Source organism: Pituophis catenifer, unplaced genomic scaffold (genome assembly GCF_029215685.1).
Source record: "Pituophis catenifer annectens isolate HBS135680 unplaced genomic scaffold, rPitCat1.0.hap2 SCAF_1, whole genome shotgun sequence".
Classification (NCBI taxonomy): domain Eukaryota; kingdom Metazoa; phylum Chordata; class Lepidosauria; order Squamata; family Colubridae; genus Pituophis; species Pituophis catenifer.
This window is the reverse complement of record NW_027256881.1, coordinates 145,483,930-145,508,087: the sequence shown is the minus strand read 5'-3', so window position 1 is coordinate 145,508,087 and position 24,158 is coordinate 145,483,930. Positions and strand designations below refer to the sequence as shown.

At 39.6% G+C, this 24,158-nt stretch overlaps 1 protein-coding gene across 3 annotated transcripts in view; it reads right to left on the bottom strand.

Moving 5' to 3' along the window:
- SIL1 (SIL1 nucleotide exchange factor) overlaps nt 1-19,604 on the bottom strand; it is a 40,961-nt gene extending 21,357 nt beyond the window's left edge. Inside the window, exons 1-7 of one of the 3 annotated variants that reach the window (XM_070956132.1) lie at nt 19,552-19,604; nt 15,757-15,867; nt 15,042-15,189; nt 12,162-12,282; nt 8,808-8,916; nt 7,065-7,256; nt 5,852-5,973 (exon numbers count right to left, since the gene is read on the bottom strand). In XM_070956132.1, the coding sequence (XP_070812233.1) occupies nt 5,852-5,973; nt 7,065-7,256; nt 8,808-8,916; nt 12,162-12,282; nt 15,042-15,189; nt 15,757-15,861 (797 nt within the window). In that variant the 5' untranslated portion in view covers nt 15,862-15,867; nt 19,552-19,604. Of the gene's footprint in view, nt 1-5,851; nt 5,974-7,064; nt 7,257-8,807; nt 8,917-12,161; nt 12,283-15,041; nt 15,190-15,756; nt 15,868-18,950; nt 18,986-19,512 lie in introns of those variants that run through there. The other 2 variants (XM_070956127.1, XM_070956141.1) reach the window with 2 other exon arrangements.
- Between the last annotated feature and the right edge of the window lie 4,554 nt (nt 19,605-24,158).

Here is a 24,158-nt window from a genome sequence, read left to right as displayed (position 1 = left end):
TTAAAAACAATTATAAATGGGTCAAAGTCTCATTAGTTAGTACAAACAAAAAAAAAACCCACCCAAAACCCAACCTACCCATGACATTTATTTCCTGGCTTTCCCCTACAGAAATTGAAAGTGACCACAGGAGGGTTCCAGGACCCCGAGTTGCTGAGCTTCATGAAGGTTGCCGCATCTTGTGCCTTTAGACATCACTTTGATGGGTCAGACAGGTCATGCTGACTTCAGTTAGAATACAAAGAAAGGCTTCACTCTATGAGGCTCTTTCACATAGAAACAAACGGGAGGGATAATAAGAGAGCTATATCAAATTATGCATGGTCTAGAGATTTTTTTCCCCCTTCCTTTTTCATGCTACAGAAAGCACAAATCACTCAATGAAGCTGAACAGTGAACGATTCAGAATCAACAAAAGCAATAACTTATTCACAGAGCAGAGTCGATTACAGAATCTGCTTCCACAGCTAAGCGATGGCAACTAAGATGGCTGGATTTAAAGGTTTGATTACACTCATCTAGGCACCATAAGGCTTACCAATGGCAATCAGAAAAGACTACCTAGTATCCAAGACATTATGTTCCTCAATATAATTGCTGGGGAACATGAAATGGAAAACTGCTCCCCTTCTAGCTTCCTTTCATCCTGCAATGAACTGTTTTGCTCTGTCCAATTGATCCTTGAATCGATCTAGCCCAGCTCTTCTTCTATTTTTATGCCCTTTTCCTTGAACCTCACTGCCTTCAAAAGCCTCTGGTTTCCTTACCACCACCAACTCAAAAGGCGAACTCTTCTTTTTACAAGAATGATATACAAAGAAAATATCGCTGGTGTCATTCAATCCATGGCCTTTTTTAAGAGAGAGATGTCAATTACTGCTTTTGACCAACCCCTTGACCTTCTGGAGTGACCAGCTTAATTCAGCATGGCTACTTTCTCGCTCCCCCCCCAGCCCGGGGGGGGGGGAGGAGGGTGATGCAACTTCTTTGCAAGGCAGCTCCTATTGTTCCCTACCAGGCGTGATTCTCTTCTCTGAGAAGGACCCGCCCCCAGCAACAGTTGTCATGGTGATTACACTCCAGTGTTGGTTGGAAGAGAAGGCTATGGATGCCAGTTCGGTTCTCGCAGCTGCTACCGAAGTGGCAGCTTTTAATGAATATTGGCGAGGCGGCTGGCAGCCCCTGTTAGTTTTTTGCTGGCTCTTGTCATGCCCTGATCTATGCCAAATTAAAGAGTGGCATGGAAAGTTGGTAAATATGCACAGAAGAGTAAATATTGCCTAAAAGCATGAATTTATATACATGAAGATAAAGTTTCTCTGGGAATCCCCTTTTTCAGATAATTAATTATATCTAGGTACCGTGCCCATACTTTCTTGGGAAAAAATCAAGGCCAAGCATGAAAGGAGTTCATAAGGATAAAAATAATTGTTTATGTTCATAAATTTGCTTTACAAAGGGAAATTCAAGACAAAACCAAGAAGTAGTGAACAAAAATGAAAATTCTAACAAAAAATATCTAAAAACCCAACACTGTATGTAAATTTATTTTAGAAAGACAGTTCAATTTCCATATTTCTCACAGGAAAGTAAAATACGGCACAATTACTGTAAGTAGTACCGTTGGTACAGTAAAAGTTAAATGAGTAAAATAAAGGACAAAAGTTAAGTTTTTGAAAAAATAAATCTAAAGGACAGCTGTCTGAAATAAAGGGTTGTCCTTTGTAACAGATTTCCCCCAACATTTCTGGCTTTGCGGAAAGGTGGGGAGGGAGAGGGGATGGTTCTGCATGAGCAGCCGGCATGTGCACCCACCGTTCACTTAAATGGAGCTTGCACAAGTGAGGATATGTGTTCGCATGCACTCGCCAGCCGTTTCCGTGACCCGGTTGCAAACCCCTCATGGCCCATTAGTGGGCCGCGGCCCATAGGTTGGGCCCCCCTGCTTTATAATAAAGCATGTATGGTCACTAATTATCTATCAAAGTTCTTGTAAGAGAGGAATGAAAAGAAGCCACAGGGGGAGCAGTTTTCATACACGTTTCCCAGAAATTATAGTCATTTCTGACAGCCACTGATAGCCTTACCCTGTACAGATGTGTATAATGAAAACTTTAAAGCCAGACACATTGGTTTCCACCATTTAACTGTGGAAGTGGATTCTGTAATCCATGGATTATAACGATGGTTTAGACATCTGAGAAAACAAGGGATTCCTCTTGCTGATGGCATTGAGAAATACAGGTAGTCCTCGACTTACAACCACAATTAAGCATAAAATTTATGTTGGTAAGCGAGAAATTTGTTAAGTGAGTTTTGCCCCATTTTACGACTTTTCTTGCCACATTTGTTAAGCGAATCACTGCAGTTGTTAAGTTAGTAACATGGCTTTTTTTTTTTTTTTAATTTGATTTATATGCCGCCCTTCTCCGAAGACTCAGGGCGGCTTACAATGTGCTCAGCAATAGCCTTCATCCTTTTGTATATTTATACAAAGTCAGCTTATTGCCCCCACAAACTGGGTCCTCATTTCACCTACCTTAGAAAGGATGGAAGGCTGAGTCAACCTTGAGCCTTGGCGAGATTCGAACCCTGCAGTAATTGTACTATTAGTACTGCAGTACTATTAAGTGAATCTGGCTTCCCCGTTGACTTGGCTTGTCAGAAAGTCGCAAAAAGGGGATCACATGACCCCGGGACACCGCAATGGTCATAAATATGAACCAGTTGTCAAGCATCTGAATGTAAATCACATGACTATGGGGATGCTGCAAGTAAGTGTGAAAAACGGTCATAAGTCACTTTTTCCGGTGCCGTTGTAACTTCGAAGGTCACAAAATGAACTGTTGCAAGTCGAGGATTACCTGTAGTGTCGGTAACTTGGACCAATGAGAACTGATTCCCAAATTTTCCACTGAGTGAATTTCCAAGGCCATAACACCCCCACGTAGCCATGAAAGCAACCAAGTGAACTGGCCAAGCATAGCATGTAATTACTGTTTCTGTGGGAGTGGATCCCTATAAGACTTTTTTCAACAGTATGACCCTGAATTAGAAACAGAATGTATGTCTGCAATGATTACAGAAGCCTTAGGGAAAGTCATTCCTGACTTTCACTATCTATCCATTTGAGGATTCAGGAAACATATGTCCAACAAAATAAGGCAGAAGACAGTTCTTCTTTTTGTAGAAGAACAGAACATTCTCTTCATTCTGGATGGACTACAATCACCTGAAATGAATATTATCTTTTTGTTCTCAAAGAAACAGGAGACTTCAGCACAGCTATATTCTTATTTTGCAAATGCCTGCAGGGAGACCTTCTTGCTACTAACAAATAAGCATACAGCTTTTGCATATCCTTTACAGAAATATGCTGAATTATAAAAGGTTTTAATATATTTGCCTTTGAATAAATACATTTCAAATGTTGTTACATTTTAACCTATGCCAACATGAAAACATTTGAAAGATAGCTGAGGGAACAGAAGATAATAGCTATTATCTGACATAGACAATAGATATTGGTTCACACATTATTAAATCTGTTACTTGGTGTGAATCCAGTTTTTCTTCAAACACTGCTATACATGGCATTCAATTCTTCTGTTTTGGGATTCTGCAGTTTATATCTTACAGCTGACATGCATTTAGGCGATATCTATATAGCCCATTAAATCAATAAAGTGCAAGTTTCTATGCGCTGTCAGCTCTAAATTTCTCTATTGATTTTGTTTTGTTTAAGGCACTTAAAATGCCAGCAGGTAAGATGGTGTTTGCCAACACAGTGTACTAATCAAGTCCAGGTCAAAACACAGAATTAATTCTGAAATGAATACTTTGGAATATATCTGACAACATAATAGATTGGAAGTGTTCCAATTGACTTTTTAAAAACTTAATTTTGCTAATCTGCAACATAATACAAGCTGGCCTTCTAAAATATGACTTTATAGGAAGGCATAGACAAACTAGCAAACAATGAAGTATATAAAGGTGGTTTTGATATTCACATGACATGCCCAATACCTATCTATACACAGTAACATTTAACCATGCTACAAAAGGTGGAGCTGGGTTAAGCAATTTCCAAAAGTAGTGATGTTCATGGACAAGCTTCAGTATTCACATCTAACGGCACTTTAAAATCTTAATGGCATCCTAAAGATGAAAGATGAAACCAATGGTTCAAAATTTTGCTTTGAGAAGAGATATGAAAGATACCCATGATAGACTAATGTCGAACTCCTGGCCTGCTGGCCACACCCACACCCAGTTTAGCGAAGGGAGGGAAAATCCCGATTGACACCCTTGGACTAATCCAAACTTCTTAAACCATTTATCTGACTACGTCTGATAAGGACAGACATACTTAGAACCAGGGGTGAAATCTACTTACCTTCCCAACCGGTTCGGAAGTGCGAGCTTGCGTTACGTGCACGCACAGACCCTCTGCGCATGCGCAAACCCTTCTGTGCATGCGCAGAGGGTAAAAAACAACAACTGGATGGGTTGGTGGAGCCTTGCGCCACAATTGCTACCGGTTCTCTGAACCACCATCCACCATCGCTACCAGTTCTGCCAAACCGCTTCGAACCAGGAGCATTTCACCCCCTGCTTAGAATCTAATGATGAAAATCCAAGGGGGGTGGGGGTGGGGATTGCAAGGTTGCAAATCACCTTTACTTAAATAATGAATACTAAGGTGAGTTTTGGGCCTTTAGGGCATTCTGAATTTTGATGGGTTTGGTTATAATCTCAGAGAGCATCTTTCCTCTTTATATGCTATGCTTCTGACACTAGAATCCTTTCAGCAAAGATACTTTAAAATCTAATTACCAGCTAATTCCCCAAAGTTTGTATGCTCCAGCTCTTGTTTTTTTGTTGTTTGAAGCAGCACCCTGATAACCTCCCCTGGCTGTGTCAAGGGGGCAGCATAGCATCTGCTATGTGAAAGCCACATTTCAGCAGGTGGGGTAAATTGTTTTCCAAATTCCAAAAGAGGTTAAAAACAGCCATCTACAGCTGCTTATCAACTACAAAGTATTTTTACTATACTCACTTCGGGATCAATCAGTTGTGACAACAGCAGCCACATACAGCATTGCCACAAAGATCTGGAATTGTGAAATTGTATTGGTGGCACAGGTAGTCCTCGACTTACAACCACAATTGAACTCAACATTTTTGTTGCTAAGGGAGACAGTTGTTAAGTGAGTTTTGCCCCATTTTACGATCGTTTTTTTCCCCACAGTTGTTAAGTGAATCACTGCAGTTGATAAGTTAGTAACACGGTTGTTAAGCGAATCTGCCTTCCCCATTGACTTTGCTTGTCAGAAGGTCGCAAAAGGTAATCACATGACCCTGGAGGCACTGCAACCATCATAAATAGGAGTCAGTTGCCAAGCATCTGAATTTTGATCACTCGACCATCGGGATACTGCAACAGTTGTTAAGTGCGAAAAGCAGTCATGTTACTTTTTTCAGTGCCATTGTAACTTTGAACGGTCACTGAATGAACTGTTGTAAGTCGAGGACTACCATGTTTCCCCAAAAATAAGACCCAAACGGAAAATAAACCCTAGCATGATTTTTCAGGATCCTTGTAATATAAACCCTATCCCCAAAATAAGCCCCAGATAAGATCATAAGCCAGACGGAAATAGTACCATATTTCCCCAAAAATAAGACCTAACTGGAAAATAAGCCCCAATGCATCTTTTGGAGCAAAAATTAATATAAGATCTGGTTGTATTTGGGGGGAAACACAGTACCTGTATTGACACCTTCTTTGGGTTACTCCTTTTTTACCCAGATTCTTAAAGCAACAGGTATACATCGAGGTGCTCACCTGGATAGTGCAGCTCCCAATACAAAAGAGGCATATTCCTTCATCAGTGGTTCACTGCTGTTTAGCCCATTAATCAAAAGTTGCAGACCACCAAGGGAAAGCAAATCTTTAGCATTATCCACCTATGAAAGATACAGTTCCACATTCAGGTGAGCACTACATTAAAACATACATATACAGAGATAAATCAATCCATGCATTCTAGAAGCTAAATGATGAAGAGAGTTTAAAATCAAATGCAACACCTCTTGACTCAAATTAAATAACGCTGCTGCCGCTTTGGGCCCAGCCTCTTTGCAATCTTTTACAATGTTGGGAAAGGTCACACATTCTGCCAGTATTTTTTTTTTTTTTATAGAGAGAATATTCCTTGAGTAGAATCCCACCCACGGGATCTCTGGATCTAACCCTACTATTATTTAGTTATAATCAGCCCTAGAGGGATTAATTGAAAATTCAGTTACTGTGATTAGCTTGCAAACTTCCTGTACAAACAATGTACTTACTAGAAGGAAGGAAGCTAAAGTTCATATTTCGTTAGAATACATCCCAGAGAATCTGGTGAGTTAAATGGTATTCTAAGTATGACTTAATTAATAAGGTTAGGGAGTTTAAAAAAAAACACTTGGGAGGCAGTAACAAGCAGATTAGAAACTCGTCAGCCAGTACAAATGATGTGGAATGAGAATTTAGAACATTGATGGTAAAATGACTAAGCTGACACGAGACGTGGTTAAGAGAAAGAGTTAATGTTAGCCTTGATGAATCAGGGAAAGCCTTTGTAAAAGAACAGTGCTATAGTACTCTAATTCAAATCATGGCACGATTCAAAATTTGAACAAATGAGTTCAGGTTCTTTATTCAGGAAGGGCAAATTAATGAACACACATTTCTACAGATGCAATGGTAGCTCTGTGGTTAGAATGCAGTATTGCAAGCAAACTCTGCTCACTGCCAGAAGTTCGATCGTGACAGGCTCAAGGTTGACTCAGCCTTCCATCCTTCCAAGTCAGTAAAATCAGGACCCAGATTATTGGGGGGAATATATTGACATTTGTAAACAGCTCAGAAAATGCTGTAAAGCACTGGGGAGCGGTATATAAGTCTACTGCTATTGCTAAGTGCTATTCCACAAAACATGTAGTCATGTAAGTGTCAATTCCTGGAATGCCCCCCAAAACTGCTAGTGTTTTGTTGTTGTTTTAATTTCTACCTGATGGACATAGTACTCAAGATCGGAAAGTGCTGTGATTTTCTCCTCAAGCGTCGAAGCTGAATTGTTGAATTTGTTGATTAATTTAAGCATAATTTCAAGGTCGGTTTCCAGCTGCAGATTGAGCTCTCTGAATTCTTCCTTTAGCTTTTCGATGGGACGGAATCTACGTCGGATGTCTTCCCGGTGAGCCTAGAAAATGGGGGCAGCAAACCAAAAGACTCTAAGCCAAAAGGAAACATGTAGACATTCATGATTGTTTCTCTAAACAAACGCTGCTTCTTAGTTCCACGTAAACAAGATCTATTACTTTGTGTGGCCAGATACAGGAATAAATAAATATCCCTTAATAATTCCAATCTTCTCTTTTTGTAAGATTCCTGTTCTCATTCCAGGGCTGCTTTTTTCTAGAAACTGGGATAGGGATGGGGAAAGAGAAAGAAAACAACCCTCTGGATTTTAATGAATCCAGAATTTATACTTAATGCCTGTTATTTCTGTTGTTTTGCTTTCTACCGGTAGCAATCACCTGCTCAATGTCAACTGATATAGGCACTGAACCAATGCATTCAGAAAGCAAAGAATCAGGCCCCTGGTTTGAAACATCTACGTGCTAGAATGCAATGATAGAACACAATTTAAGTTACAATGTGGTCTTTCAGCTGCTCATCTGCTACACTCTCAGGTGCTTTTTGCTGGGTAGGCAATGAGCTGATGCTCAAATGTCTTTATTAAAAAAAATGGAACATCTGCTGCAATTGTCTGGGAAATGCCCGAGTTTTTAATTTAAAAAAAAAATCAAAATCATTTCCTTCTGAATCCTGTAAGTAAAAAATAGATGGATACACATATTGATGAATATTAAATTAGCTTCCTTACCTGCTCTCATGCATGGATCCTCACAAAAGCATTAGAAAATAAAAGAAGAAAGGCATTTAGAAGCCAAAGACAGATTAGTTCATTAGAGCAGAGGCACATTACCCAGACTCCCTCTAAAACAGGGGTTTCCAATCTGTGGACTAGTGGGCCGTGAAGGGTTTGCAACTGGGCCATGGAAACAGTCGGTGGGCGCCCATGTGTGGATCCTCACTTGTGCGAGCAGCAGGGGAGCGTGTGCGTTTAAGCTCCATTTGTGTGAGTGGCAGGCGCACGTGCATACTGCTCGTGCAAATGGAGCTGCTCACACGCTTGCCGCTGCTTGCATGAACCATCCTCCCCCCCGCCAGTCCGCAAAGCCGGAAACAATGGGGAACTCTGCTCTAAAAGTCATCTCTCAATTGTAATTTGCGATGTGAACACAATGATACATCATGAACTGTTTGCCTACTGAATACATTTTATTTTCACCAGATTCTAATTAAAATTACATTACAAATTAAATTACAGAGAGTGTGGTTTGTTTGCTTGTTTGTTTGTTTATAAGATTTGTGTGCCACCATCTTGTTTAACATATGTTCCCTGGATGTCATTCAAAAACTTAAGTGTGGGCCTCAGTCTGAAAAAAAGAATGTGCCTCCCTGCACTGAAAACAGAGGGTTGTTTCTCTTGCTCTTTCAGGAAAGAAAACAGACATGATAAGGAAATAGAGATTATTAGGACTCAGCCGGACCAGGCCGCATCCATTTTCTTGGTTCACATTTGTGTCATGAATTTCACTTCCTTTATCAACATTTTCCCCACTGAATTTAAGGATATGAGTGTAAAGGGCTCGTCAGCCTTCCCATTGCTGGATTTATATCATACCTTTTCTTCTGGCGTATCATCCGCCTTCGTGGTTTCTTTCATTTTAGCCAAGGCCCTTTTGAGTTCTTGCGTTGTGAATGAATTTGGGTCAATATCTATTTGGCCTAGCCTAGCATAAAAACATAAACCGTGAACAATGTGTCAACAATAGAACAGATCTATCTCCTTCAGAAAAGCCATCCTGACCCTTACCGGAGCTGTGTAAGTTTTTAAGAAATGTCTACAATCATTTAAGCTATGCTCCAAAGCCATCGGCAGGAATGGACAGAAAGTTTGTCTATGTGCTAATATCCCTGTATTGCTAATGTCCATTTTAATTTAGAAAGTCATTTAAAAGAAAAACGAGGATAATTCAAGAGCTGACTGAGAGTGAAAAGTATTTTCTCTTCAGAGTACATATCTTTGTAGAAGGCAAACGGAGGACCCGAAATAGATAGTTTCTGCAAAACTAAGGAACGCTTTAAACATACAATGAATAAATCAATAAAGAAAAAGAGACAAGAGGTGGAGAGGAAGACAAAGAGTCAGAAAACACATGTACAGGTGCCTTGATTAGAGTGTGATTTTTTTAAAAAAAGAATTGAGGCACTCTGGTTTTAATTTTTCCACATATTCATAATGATATTCATAATGATTTGATGGTTGTTGTCCATCAGGGATTATATTGTATAAGGTAAACAACCATAGTACCTCTTTTAAAGAAAAGTTTAAAAACCTGCCTATTGGAAACAATAAGCAAACCAATGTTCTTTTTTTTTTTCTTAAAGTTAGCAAATCAATGTTCTGAAGGGAGGGCAGAGAGCAGAAAATAGAAATTTGTCAGACTATAAGCAATAGCAAAAGCAATAGCACTTAGACTTATATACCACTTCACAGTGCTTTACAGCCCTCTCTAAGCAGTTTACAGAGTCAGCCTATTGCCCTCAACAATCTGGGTCCTCATTTTACCCACCTCGGAAGGATGGAAGGCTGAGTCAACCTTGAGCCTGGTGAGATTTGAACTGCTGAACTGCAGCTAGCAGTCAGCTGAAGTAGCCTGCAGTACTGCACTCTAACCACTGCGCCACCTCAGCACTGAGAATTTTTTTAAAAAACTCACCTGTCTTCATATGTTATCCATTGAAAGGGGAACCCTTGAGAGAAAAGCAGCTGTGCTATTTTTCTGACTTTGCTTCCAAAATTGCAAAGGTCTCTCGTTTCACCAACCCCCTAGGTCACAGTTAGGCTTCTCAGCTGAAGACATCGAAATTCAACACTATAATGCTGCAGGAAGACCCTTATTACAAAAGTAGGGTCCCCAGCATGCCATCATAAACCTTTCCACTGGTAATCTCCAATTTACAGCAGTTCATTTAGTGACTGTTTGAAGTTACAACGGCATGGGAAAAAAGCGACTTATGACCATTTTTTTCACAGTTACAACCATGCAGCATCCCCGTGATCACGTGATCAAAATTCAGACGTTTGGCAACTGACTCACATTTATGACGGTTGCAGTGTCCTGGAGTCATGTTTGTGAACTTCTGACAAACAAAATCAATGGGGAAGCCAGATTCACTTAAAAACCGGGTTACTAACTTATCAATTGCAGTGATTCATTTAACAACTGTGGCAAGAAAGATTATAAAATGAGGTAAAACTTACTTACCAAATGTCTCACTTAACAACAGAAATTTTGGGCTCAACTGTGGTCATAAGTTGAGGACTTCCTGTATTTTGTAAAAATTGTCCCTTGCAAGATAATCTTTCTAATTTTTTGTAGATCAAATAATGTATTTTGCATCAAATTTTTAATCTCTTGGCCCTCACATTTAAACATGCTAATTAGCATAAATGTTTCTTTTCCATCGAAATGCAATCTTTATTCCAAGGGAACTAGTAATTAAGCATAATCAGTACTGATATGTTGGTAGAATCTTTAGATAGATAATTTGCTAGTTATTATTTATTTAAATTCCAGCTTCCAGCTTCGGTAAACAATCAAAATGGCTTACAAAAAGTTATTCCCCGATACATTATGGACCCTCTGGTTAATTTTTGAATCCCCCAGGTTTAAAACAATATTGATTCAAATTCTGAAAGGCTATACCCCAGCCATTTACTGTACTTTACAATACATTGTAAACACTTTTAAGATCAATCAACTTTATTACGGAATAAGCTTTCATGAGTAGCAGCTCATGATACAAAATGAATAGAGCAGGTTCACTATTAGATTTAGGGGACTTTAAATACAGAAAGTGGAAGCAAGAGAAAGGTGGGTGCAGAAAAACAAGCTAATGGGTTTACACAGTAGCATAACTGAAAGCCACATCAATTAGCGGAAATAATGGTCTAAGAACCCATTGTCCCTATTCAAATCTTCTCTAATGGATTGCATTTTTTAATGCATTGTAATTAATTTAATTTAGTTGTCTCTCCTTGCATGATGCCGATGACGTTTCTCTGTTTCACTACTGCTACCTTGAGGTCAGTGATGGAATGTCCTGGGAGGCCAAAATGTTGGTCCACTCTCTTGTTACTGTTTGAGCTACGATAATAATAATAATAATAATAATAATAATAATAATAATAATAATAATAATAATAATAATAATAATTTTATTTCTATATATGTATGATTTGTTTTTATTTATTCTCTTGTATATGGCTGAGCTGCGTAGTGGCTAGTGGTCTCTGACTCTCGCCTCCCACTCGGAAGGTTGAGAGTTCAATCCTAGATGTTTCTCTATCAGGGCGCAAAGAGAAAAGATCTGCTGCGAACTCCACATAGGCTTCAGGAAGGGCATCTGGCCAGCAAACGCTTAGCTCCATTTAGTCGCCCCGACTTCACCCCCATAAAAGGGATTAAAGGATCATAAAAAGAAAAAGAAATATCTTGTATATGGCTAATCTGTTTCACAGAGAATCTGGAGAAGCATTGTTGGAAGATGATGACATATGTATCGCACTAAAAGATAAGCACGAGCAAGACAGAGAAACTTGATCACCATTATACATCTCTGTATATATATTTATTGAAACTAGATTCCAAGGTCTCCTGGATGCATCAAGACTAGTACACTAACAGTAAAGCTAAATTGAGTATTTACTTTATACTGGTATTTTTTTTACCTTTGCTTTCTACTTGACTTGTATTGTGATTATATCATTCCAGTATATCAGGAATTTATTTTACAGTGTGGGTTATGTACTCTAATAGATCAAAATTTCAAATAATATCTATGAAAGACCTTGCTCTGGAAAGAAGCACCTTTCTGATAGCATCCCCTTTCAAAGAAACAATGAAAATTAATAGAAGCTGACCCACTTCCAGTTTAAAAAGAAAAAAAAAGGTCTTTTAAATCTGTATACCTTTTACTTGTTGGAGAGTCTTTTGTGTCACTTTTTTCTTTGTAGTCATCTGGAAGTTTGGCTAATTTTTCTCCAGTCTGAAGATTTAATTGTACATGTAATCCTGCAGGAATAGCTTGACCTAAAAATAAGAAGTTAAGAGATTTCAATTTTGTCTCTTCCTGTTCCATAAATATTCAAAACCATATTCAAAAAGGGAACCAATTAAAAATTAAAGAATATTAAAGTTTCGTCATATTAGTTTAGTGTAAGGTCATTTAGCTGTAGACCCTTGCTATGCCCTCAGATGCTGAATAATTTCCAGCACTTCTCATTATGGACCTCTTCAATGCAAATTCTGGGATCTGTAATTCAGCAACACTTGGAGAATCATAAGTCTGGTTGCATAAATATTTGCATAAATAGAGTAGCTTATTACAAATAGTGTAATATGCTACTCTACCATATTTAACTACTCCTTTTACAGAGATTGCTATTATGGAACCCAGGGACCATTTGTATGCCAAATGCAGACAAAACACTATTATCAACAGTCAGAACTGTATTGACTGTCTGAATACTTGCAACACAAAATTAGAAATCTATTTTAAAACAATATGATTTGCTGAAGTCCTAATTTCTACTGCAGTGAACTTGGGTAATCAGAGTCAATTACTTAGAATAAAAAATTGGTCATTCAAAAAATAAACTGATAATCTGACACAAGGAAAAAACATGTACAATTAGAAGTAAAACTTTCTTAGAGCCACCCATTCCAATGATCAGCAACTCATCAGCAACCAATGATCAGCAACTCACAGAGCATTTATGGCAATGGGCTTTACAGGGTAAAGAAACATGGGAATAATTTATAACAGAAAAGAATGAGAGTAACCTAGATTTTCTGTGAAATTTTCTGTCATTTATATGTTTATCTTTTAAAAATTAGTGGTTTCAATATATCAATGAAGTCACAAGGAGTCAAGTTTATTCAAAGGAGATGTATAACTTTTCAAGTTGTTAACAAAAAATCCTGCAGAACAATCTCAATGGAAGGACTGACAATGCAAATACTGAGCCATTCAAGTAAGATGAGAAAGGAATCATACTGAGCCAGTGTGTATTTTAAATAAGACACAAATGTGAACAGAATTAAAATATGTTATAGAGAAAATACGTATTCCGTCAAAATTGCACAGCATGTGTTTTTAAACTAAGGAAATTCATAAATGAAAAGATTGAGATGTCCATTAATGTAATCTGTAACTGAAGTACAGGTACTGCTCAATTTTCAACCATTTGTTTAGTGACTGTTCAGAGTTACATTACTGAAAAAAGTGACTAATGACCATTTTTCACACTTACAATCACTGCGGCATTCCCAAGATCACATGATCAAAATTTGCCCATTTGGCAACTGATTGATATTTATGGTTGCAACTTGCAGTGTCCCAGAGTCATCTGATCACCTTTTGCAAGCTTCTGAGAAACAAAGTCAATGGGGAAGCCAGATTCACTTAACAACTGTGTCACTAATTTAACAACCACAATGATTCACTTAACAACTGTGACATGAAAGGTTGTAAAACTTAACCACTGTCTGATTTAGCAACATAAATTTTGGGCTCAGTTGTGGTCATAACTTGAGGACAACCTGTAATCTCGCAATTTTTAAAGCATATCCACTAAAGGATATTAAATTTGTTCTCAGGAAAGCTTGAAATGCACAGTCTTTTTATTTCAGAACTGAACATGTTTATTGCATTTAAAGAAAATAATAATGAAAATAGATGACACAATAATTGGGTTTTTTGTTTCATTTTAGATCTTATTTAATCAACAAAGAGTAGACTGCATTTGCACAGCGTATCTTACAATGTTAACTTTAGCTTTTGTATATAAAAATATCTTGATCATAAAATGAAATCTTTCCTTTGTCTGCATTTCATAATTTGGCTTCATGTCTGCACCTCCAAAATGTAAATAGACAAAAAAGGTATAATCTAATTAAAGTATAACTGACTCCATTTTTAGAAAGTGCTCATTATCTATATATGGGGGTTTTTGGTTTTGAGATACTGAAGGAAGAAATATTAATAACTTAGATATTCATTACCACCGCTACTCATTACTTTTTTTACTGTTTCCCTTAAGTCATGCACTATTGACAAAAAAAGCTTCAATAATTTAGCTCCTTAAGAGGCAATCTCATTTATTAGAACTTCCTTCCACCAATTAATCAGCAGAGCCTTCGATCAACTGAGATTTGAAGCTTACTAAACCACAGTACCTGTGGATAAACACATAAAATAATGTAAATAACTTTTCTTCTAAGCATCCAGTATTGAAACACTGTCCTGTGAAAGAATCACTGAGTGCATTTGTATGCATGCAACCAGAGAGGACAGTTCTTCTGGCACTGGCACTCAAGCAAAGCACATAATTCACCTGAAGAATTAAATACAAAATTTGGTGATGACTACTAACCTGGATCCTTTAAAAGGGCAATGGTTAAATTCATGGAAGACAGTTCTATCAAAGGCTAGTACAGAACATAGCATTACCTTTAGATTGGGAGCAGCATGCCTCCCAATACCAGGTACAAGGCAGTGGTTCCTGCCAGTTTTACTACCAGTTCTATAGAACCGGACAGAACCGGGACAACCGACCACTGGTGCAGGGCAACAATGACAGAAGAGGGCTATATTCCATCTCCTATTTGTAAACACTAGCAGCCACTGGATTGATCACTGTAAGAAATGCTGGATTAAGCTAAATTTTGGCCTAATTCAGCCTAACAACACATTGAACAGCAGAGTAAAGAGGGGTGTTTTAGTCCCTTTGCAAGCCTCCCTTGTGAATTATTTGCACAGCTCTAAAAATAAACCATATTTCCATTACCTGGCCGGACAGTCTGCCACTGATTTGTTGGATAAAACACTTCCAAGTCTTCAGAATCAAGAACCTCTTCTTCCTCCTCAATCACCTCCAATTCTTCCTTATTTTGCTCTTTTAAATCACCCTCTTCTTTTTTTGTCAAAGCAAATTCCTACATAAAAAAAGATAGGGTTACTTTTAGACCTGCATATTAAGGTAAAAATAAAGCTTTCCCCTCTCTACTCATGTCCAACTCGGGGGAGGGGGGGAACAGTGCTCATCTCCGTTTCTTAGTCAGAGGAACCAGGGTTGCCCTAAGACATTTCTATGGTCATGTGACCAGCATGTCGATCCATTGAGTGGCAGGGAATGCTGTTAATTTTTCAGCAAATTGGTACCTATTTATCAGTCTGCATTTTCTTTTGAACTGCTAAGTAGGCAGGAGCTGGGGCAACTAACAGGAGCTCACCCTGTTATGTGGCACTTGGGTCTTGAACCTGGGCTGCCAGGTTTCCGACATGTATATTATCTTTTATTAGTGAAAATACTCTTATGTATTACACATCTATTAGAAAAGGTCTGTTAAAAAACCAATTGAATATGTGGTTAACCATCTGCATTGAAAGCACAGTGCTAAAAAGAGAAAGATTACCATCCCGCTCGCCCATATTCATTCTGGCTGATGGCTTAGTTTTCTTTAGTGAAACGTATTCAATATTTATTAAAAATAAATACTTACTGCAACTCTGTCATTCAAGCATGAAGAGAAACTTGTTATAAAAAGCAGCAAGACCACCAAATTCAGCTTTGTCACAATGGAGGACCAAAAACAGATGCGAGGCATTGCAACCTGAAATTACATAGTTGATTAAATAGATCCCTGCCCATTTCCATCCGTTATTTTCATCACATTGTACAATTTTACCATATTCCACAGAAAACAAACATGACACTTAACGGTGAATATTACTGTTCCAAAATATATATCCCAAATCTCTGTTCCAAAGATATTGATACATGGGTAAATTTCATAAGTGTATGAATTTAATCTTCTCTCAAAGAATACTCTTTAGTCAAGAGCAAATTCATCATGGAGAATATCTTTAAGATAAACTTATACTATGAGTGCGCAGATTGCATACTTTAATTACATACCATATAATTAATAGGAGAGTTAATGATGATTCAAATAAGTGATCCTTGTATACTATTTAAAATAATGATAAATGTGCACAGTTTCTGCTAAATCTGCTTCTTTCTTTAATTTTGTTTTCTTTTTCATGATACCATCTGGATGGGAAATCCATGTTTGTCCAAGTAAATATAGATTCAGTGTCCCTTCCCACTAACTATAAGGGCAGCAACTGGTCAGAATCACAAGTAAGAGACATGGGGGGGAGAGACAGGTGACACAGGTTCTGCACATCTAGTAAAGGTGGTTCTTCCACCCTAGTTTTGTCACTTAAATAAACATGCTCTCCCACTAACTGCTATTAGTATTCTTTTCTGCATATATAGACAGCAGCTTGGTAGTTACAAGGAACCCTGCAAGGATAAATGCAATAAAGAAAGCTCTGTTACTCTGTTACTCCCAAACTCAAAGAAAAGTATTGTATTTAGCACCATTCCCCTCCATCTTTCTTTGTGTCCACCTCCCTTTATTCTCCTAATCTTTTTCTTTACATCCCTTTTCTTTTATTCTTCCCCCACCTTTTTCTTTACCTCCCGCTACGGCAATTCCTTTGGTGAAAACTGAAATAATGGCAACAGTCTCAGTTATGCCCTTCCTTGACAGGCGTTCCTACTGTTATGTGCTACCTTCTTGAAAACCAGCCCTACTTTCCATTAAATCAGTGGGGAAGCACACTCGGCATCCCATTTGTGGCAAGGGAAGAGAACAATTTTACTCCATCTCTGCCATCACAAAAAGGCCTTTTAAAGTCCCTGAATCACACCATTCATCACAGGAAGTTCCTGAACAGAAATGACTGCTGAGCACAACTTCTGGGTCCAAAGAAACAGTGAGAACTAGAAACCTTCACACAACAGGGCCCCTCTCCTTCCTTCATGCTGCTTTGAGTTATCAGCCTGCAACACTATCACTGTGATTTTGGGGCAATTTATGGTCATTTGTTCTGCCTTGTGAACTCTGGGGACTCTCCGTTCCTTTGCAAACTTCATCTGTATTCTGATATTTGACTGAGCAGGTTTTGCAGTGGAGGTAGTTTTGTATTATCACATCTTTGGGATTTTTTATTGATTTTGTTTTGTTGTCTTAAGCTGCTCGATTGGATAATGTTCCCAAAGTATGATGGCATATACCTAGCTAAGGATCAGGAAGGATATGCTGTCCATTTAATATTTTATGACTATAATTATATACTGCTAAATATCTGAAAAGTGTCCTGATGAAGATTCTATTTCATCACACTACCATCTAACAAGAGCCTTGGTGGCGCAGCAGACTAAAGTGCTGTTAAATAGCACCAGCTGCCTGCAATTACTGCAAGTTCAAATCTCACCAGGCTCAAGGTTGACTCAGCCTTCCATCCTTTCGAGGTAGGTAAAATGAGGACCCGGCTTGTGGGGGCGATAAGCTGACTTTGTATAAAAAAGAACACCGCTTGGAGGAGGGGGGCGAAAGCCCTAGTAAGCAGGTATATACAAAAGTATGAAGCCTATTGCTTAACGCATTGTAAGCCACCCTGAGTCTCCGGAGAAGGGCGGCATATAAATCGAACCAATAAATAAATAAATAAATAAACTGTAGAATGGCAAGAATACTCAGGAGGCATATTAGAATGAGAGAAAATACAGATCAAATATTCAGCTATAAGTCTCAGTTAGTTTACAATTATCATATAAAGCCAGAAGAATGAGTAAATGAAGTAAATTCTGCTTAAGGTAACAAGAGGTGTATCATGCAAATCAGAACCCTTGGAGACTGTGAGTTTTAGCTCCCTCTTAGATACAAAGCGAGCTGTGTGACCTGGAGCCAGTCACTCTCTCTCAACCCTAGGAAGGAGGCAATACCTAGCCACTCCCAAAAAACCTCACCAAGAAAACTACGGGACTAGTCCAGGTATCAACACAGACTTGAAGGCATACCAAAAAAAAAAAAAAAAAACCCTCCCAAACCCAACCCATCTCAATTTTCAAAGCAATATCATTTATTTATAACCTATTTCATTCCTAATATATTATTTCTTGTTTTAATGTTTTATATTGTTGGTTTTTATTAATTGTAAGCTGCCCAGAATCATCTTGCTGAGATGGGAGGCATATTAGTTCAATAATAATGTAGAAAATATCTACAGATCCCTCATAACCTGGACATAAATTGTTTCAACTTCTGCCTTCAAAACGACACTATAGGGCACTGCACACCAGAACAACTAGACACAAGGACAGTTTTTTCTCCCGAATGCCATCATTCTGCTAAACAACTAATTCCCAAAACACTGTCAAATTATTTACTAAGGCTGTATTACTATTATTCTTCTCATCCTTCCTAGTACTTATCTCTTCCCACCTATGACTATAACCATGTTGCTTGTATCTTTACAATTTATATTGTTTTGTTTCCTAGTACGATTTGATTGCTTATTAGTAACCTACGACTATCACTCAATGTTGTATCTTATGATTCTTGATAAATGTATTTTATTTTTCTTTATGTACACCATATGCACCAAAGACCAATTCCTTGTGTGTCCAATCACACTTGGCCAATAAAGAATTCTGTTCTGTTCTGTTCTGTTCTGTTCTGTTCCTATTCCTATCCTATCCTATCCTGTTCTGTAAATAAATAAATGAAATTTCTCAAGACCAACCTCACATGTTGGTATTAATAGAAATATTAGAAGATTTTTGAGGGTGCCTATTATATTTAACGGTTGGTTAATCCAATTCACGATCCAATACTGTACAGACCTGGCCCCTATTCAGTGTTTTATCTATCCGAGAGGCTGTTCTGTTTGGGCAGCAGTGGGAGATGGGATGAGAGGCAAATGACATGGAACCGCGGCACTTTTTACTGTCCACACCGGCTTTCTAAAACTGGGTCAGAAACGGTCAATCTGTCCATAATCCTCAGGGTCCTGTTTAAGAACAAAATAAGCCGGTTCTACCGTGGCTTTATATTCCCGGTCCCCAAACTTTCCCTCCTTCCCCTAAAGTTACATTTATTTACGCAGTAGCATTCCAGCATCCAACCCTCATGAGCCAGCTAAAGCAGAAGAGACCGGCGACTATTCCCTTTCACTTGTATGGAGTAGAGCGAATACGATCCCAGTTGCACCCAAAGGTTTCCAACACAATCCCCATCATCAGCCATACAGAAAGCAAGCGCGATGGGAATTGGAGTCCAAAACATATGGGCAGCAGCAAGCAGCACGAGAGGAAAAAGATCCCCGGCAGCTTAACTGCTGACACCGCCGCTCGGTACTTGGAGGGGATGCCCGGCTGCCTCGGAAGGAGCCCTGGGAATACGCACCGTGCCCACGCAGCCTTCTTTTCACCCGCCAGCCCCTACCTCTTTGCGAACCCTCTTCCAGCAGGAGCCGGACCCCCGAGCCGCCCCGAACGCGCTCTCCACCAATCAGGAAAATCCGCGTCACCCCCGCCCCCACCCCCACCCCTCGTTCAGAGTTCGCGGACAAGAGCTCCGCCCATTCAAAGGTAACCGCCCCTCCCAACGTGGCTTCCCTGCAGGAGGTGGCAAGTAGAGATAACAAATTTAGAGGCGCTCATCAGCTCGCAAGATATTACACTTCCTGGTCCGTTTAATGCCACTCGGCCCTATTCAGATTCTATCTCGGACTGAGTCCAAAGGTCAGGAAAAAGCGTTCGTTACTTTCTATTTAATTCCTCTTCGCTTTCAGTCACAGTATATTTGTATGTACATATGTTTAGCAAATTTCTTTCTCGTCTAACAATGGCTTTGTCAGCTTTCATTTCCCTAACTATTTAAAAAAAAACTAAATTTGAACACAGGAGGCATCTCCAGCTCAATACTGAGTCAGATAGATCACAAATTTCCAGTTTTAATAAAGAAAAAAAAATTCTAGACAATAACTCATCCTGCAGAAACAAAGGCTGTAAATTAAGTTTTCATCTTATATCAATAGTTTGTACAGGGATATGTTCCTAATTATTATTAATAATTTGTTATCCTGCCTTTTATTATTGAAGGAAGTTAGCACCCACCCCTTTCCTAGAAGAATGAAATATTTTGGGAAATATTAAAAAAGCAGAATATTATGTTTCCCTGGATGAGAAACGGAGAAACATGTTTTAAAGACAAAGCAGCTCCCACCTTCCTACCCCCACCCTTTTGTTAATGGCCCAGAGGCAGAAACTCAATCTTTGTCAATGGACCATCATCTGCAACACAATGGGACCTATTTAGCAAAAGAAACTCACCACATGGCACCTGGGAAGATTACATCAGCCAGCAAGGCTAGCTAAGACCCCCACCCCCTGGGAGTCTGACAACCAATCAGGATACTCTTTCGGGGCCCAGGAAGTTCAAAGCCAGAGAGCATATAAAACCAGGGGACTCGGGCCCTTTTCTGTTCAGGAACTCAAACCATGTGATCCTATCCACCATTAAACCATCTTTCCAAGCAGTCTCCATGTTTCCAGTGTCTTTTTCCCCACTTGGAGCTCAACCCAGAAGGATATTTCTTCCTGCATTATTAAGCTGCCAATGTAATACTATTAACCTACATTGAAGAGGGAGGGTTGCTTTAAAGGAATGAACTGTGCCAGCTCTCCAAAGATTACCGATTATAAAGCTTTGGACTTAATTTAAAACTTGCCTTACACTAGTATTAATATAGGCAACCTGTCGCAAGGAATCATGTAGACAAGTGGCTGTCTTGCCTATCTTTTGTTTTTTAAGAATTAAGAAAAAAAATGGAAGAACACTTGCAACATCTTTATTTCAAAAATTTATCTGAGCTACAGATATGCCGCCTCAGTTTTTATAGAAAGTATAAATGATGAGTGCCAAAGATTCGCTTCCAGGCACTTCCCTTCCCCTATTTGTCTTGAGAGAACAAAGGCAAAACAATATGAAGTAGCAGGGAACAAGTAGAGAATGGTAGGAAGATTCTTCATCTGTTTCCCTGAGATTTTTGTGACTGGCCACATACAAAGGCTGACTTTTGTAGCCTAGTTGCTTTCTATAGCAGTGGTGGGGAACTATGACCCCTTTTATGACAGCAGTCAGGTCTTGTTCAGAAAATTCCAAATGAAGCCCCAAATTCTGCTGCTCTCTACACTTAGGCGATATCTGACTATATGAATCTAATTTTATTAATCAAGAGAGTATAATGTCAAAATAACCAAGATATTGAGATGTGATTCTCTGCAATGACATGTTAGCAAATGCTTTTATAGAACTTATCCTTAATTTGGCATGATTGCTTCTTTTTTTATAAGAACCAAACCACAGTTATCTGCCAGGCTATTTAAATTACAACACAATAGCTGAGCTGCAAGAAAACTCAGAAATAAATGAAATGGAAGCATAGCTGCATAGCATTATGTAACAATCTTAACTTAATTAGGTAGTGGCATTTTTCTGTGGCTAACCATGGTTTATTCAATTAACCAATTAATTGATCGTACCTCCCACACTAAACCTATAAATGTATGGGCTAGGTTCTCCAATATTCTATTGTAAAAAGTATGTAGCTAGCTTGTATCTGGGTATTCTGTGGGAAAGGGAATAGTTTGCCCAGAGTAAACCCACTTAACTGTATTTTAACATATTTCATGGAATCACAGGACTAGAAGGGATCTTGGAAGTTTTCTAGTCCAACTCCCTGCCTAAGGCAGGAATCCTTCCAGATAAATGACTGCCCAATCTTTTCTTGAAAATGTGCAGTGATGAAGCACCCACAACTCCAAGGGAGGCAAGCTGTTTTACTATGTCAGAAGTAAAATCTGGTCAGGTTCTTATTCCAAGCTGGGAGAGACACAGAAGAAATGAATTGAAGGCATGCCGCAATTGGAAAGGCGATCTCCATTTATTTGGTAGCCAGAAACAACAGTGACAACAGCATGTTAATGCAGTGGCTGACAAATTGGTGTTGAGAGTAGATGGGTTTTTATACAATTTTGGGAGCTTTGTGATTGAGATGCCTGTTTCTATACAAGAATATGTCCTTTAATACTTTAATGGCTGTTGCCAGATTCCTATGAGATCATGTAGGGATCATGACTGGCTCTACAGGCAAAAGGGGAATGCAAATCCAGAGGTGGGTTTCAGCAGGTTCTGGCCAGTTCTGGAGAACCAGTAGCGGAAATTTTGAGTAGTTTGGAGAACCGGTAGTAAAATTTCTGACTGGCCCCACCCCCATGTATTCTCTGCCTCCTAAGTCCCAGCTGATGGGGAGGAAATGGGGATTTTGCAGTAACCTTCCACTGGATTGGGGAGAGAATGGGGATTTTACAGTATCCTTCCCCTGGAGTGGGGTGGGAATGGAGATTTTACAGTATCATTGCCCTGCCACGCCCACCAAGCCACTCCCACCAACCCATGCCACTCCCAAGCCACACCCGCAGAACCGGTAGTAAAAAAATTTGAAACCCACCACTGTGCAAATCCTATGTGTGTTGTTTGTCTGAGCTAATCTTGTCAGTTTTGGCTCCTTGCCTATTTTGCTATTTATTTGGAGCTTCTGGCTGCCCTTTGTTTATGAATAGAATGGCCTGCTTTATGAATGAATACAAAATATCCATTCACAAAACCTAGCCCAGTGATGGTGAACCTATGGCACGAGTGCCACAGATGGCACGCGTAGCCATATCAGTGGGCACGTAAGTTCAGCTCCGGCGTGCATGTGTGCGCCGGCCAGCTGATTTTCGGGCCTTCTGGGCCCACCAGAAGTAGGGAAACTGGTTGTTTCCTGACTCCGGAGGGCCTCAGGGGGTGGTGGGGAAGGCCTGTTTTTCTCTCTCACCTGGCTCCAGAGCGTTTTTAGGAATCTGGGGAGGGCGAAAATGGCCTTGCCCACCCCGGAGGCCCTCCAGAGGCCAGAAATAGCCCATTTGCCAACTTCCTGTGGGACCGGAAGGCCCGTTTTTTGCTGTCCCCAGCCTCCAGAGCCTCTCTAGGAGTCTGGGGAGGACAAAAACAACCTTCTGCACCCTGCCCTCCCCGAGGTCCTCTGGAGGCCGAAAATGGCCCGTTTGTCAACTTCCGGTCCCACCGGAAATTAGCAAACAGGCCGTTTCTGGCCTCTGGAGGGCCTCTGGGGAGGTGGGGAAGGCTGTTTTCGCCCTCCCCAGACTCCTAAAGAGGCTCTGGAGCAAGGAAAATGGGCATACCGGGACATCGTGTGCTGGGAGCGGGGGGGGGGGGTCACGCGTGCATACGCAGGAGGCAGGGAGCATAGAATTATGGGAGTGGGCACACATGCAAGACCCCCCCCTTCCTGGCATGCGATGGCAAAAAGGTTAGCCAACACTGGCCTAGCCTTTTCAGGCTTCTGCTTGAGACTGTTCTATAGCAGAAAGACTGAGGCTGTTTTCTGCCTTTGTTAAGATTTTTCTCCTCTCCTCCTTTAGAGGAAATATTTTGCCTCTTTTAATATTCTGTAGAATATTTTATTCTGGGGCGGGGAGGGCTAATCATTAATCATTCTGTCAGGAAATTCCTCCTCAGTTCCAGATTGAATTTCCCTGTAACAAGCTTCCACCCACTGTTTCTTGTCCTGCCCTCAGGTGCTATGAAAAATAAATCAACCACCTCTTCCCTGTGTTAGTCCTTGATTGCTGTTCTTCCAGCACTAAAAATGAATTTATAAGGAGCCACTTTGATACTGTTAAGGCATCAGGCTAGAAACAGGGAGACTGTGAGTTCTAGTCCTGCTTTTGATACAAAGCCTGATGACTTTGGTTTAGTCACTTTCTCTAAACCCAAGGAGAGGTAGACAAATTGTTAAAAATTTTGCGAAGAAAATTTGACAAGGTAGTCCCCCAAAATCAGACACAACTGAATAGGGGGGGGGGGAACTAGTTCATAATCTGCAATAGTTGGGTTGAAATCTCATGTTAAGCCAACATCATATGAACAAATTACATTTTTTAAATTGGTGTGAAAGTGTGAAGCCACAGAGTAAATTTAGG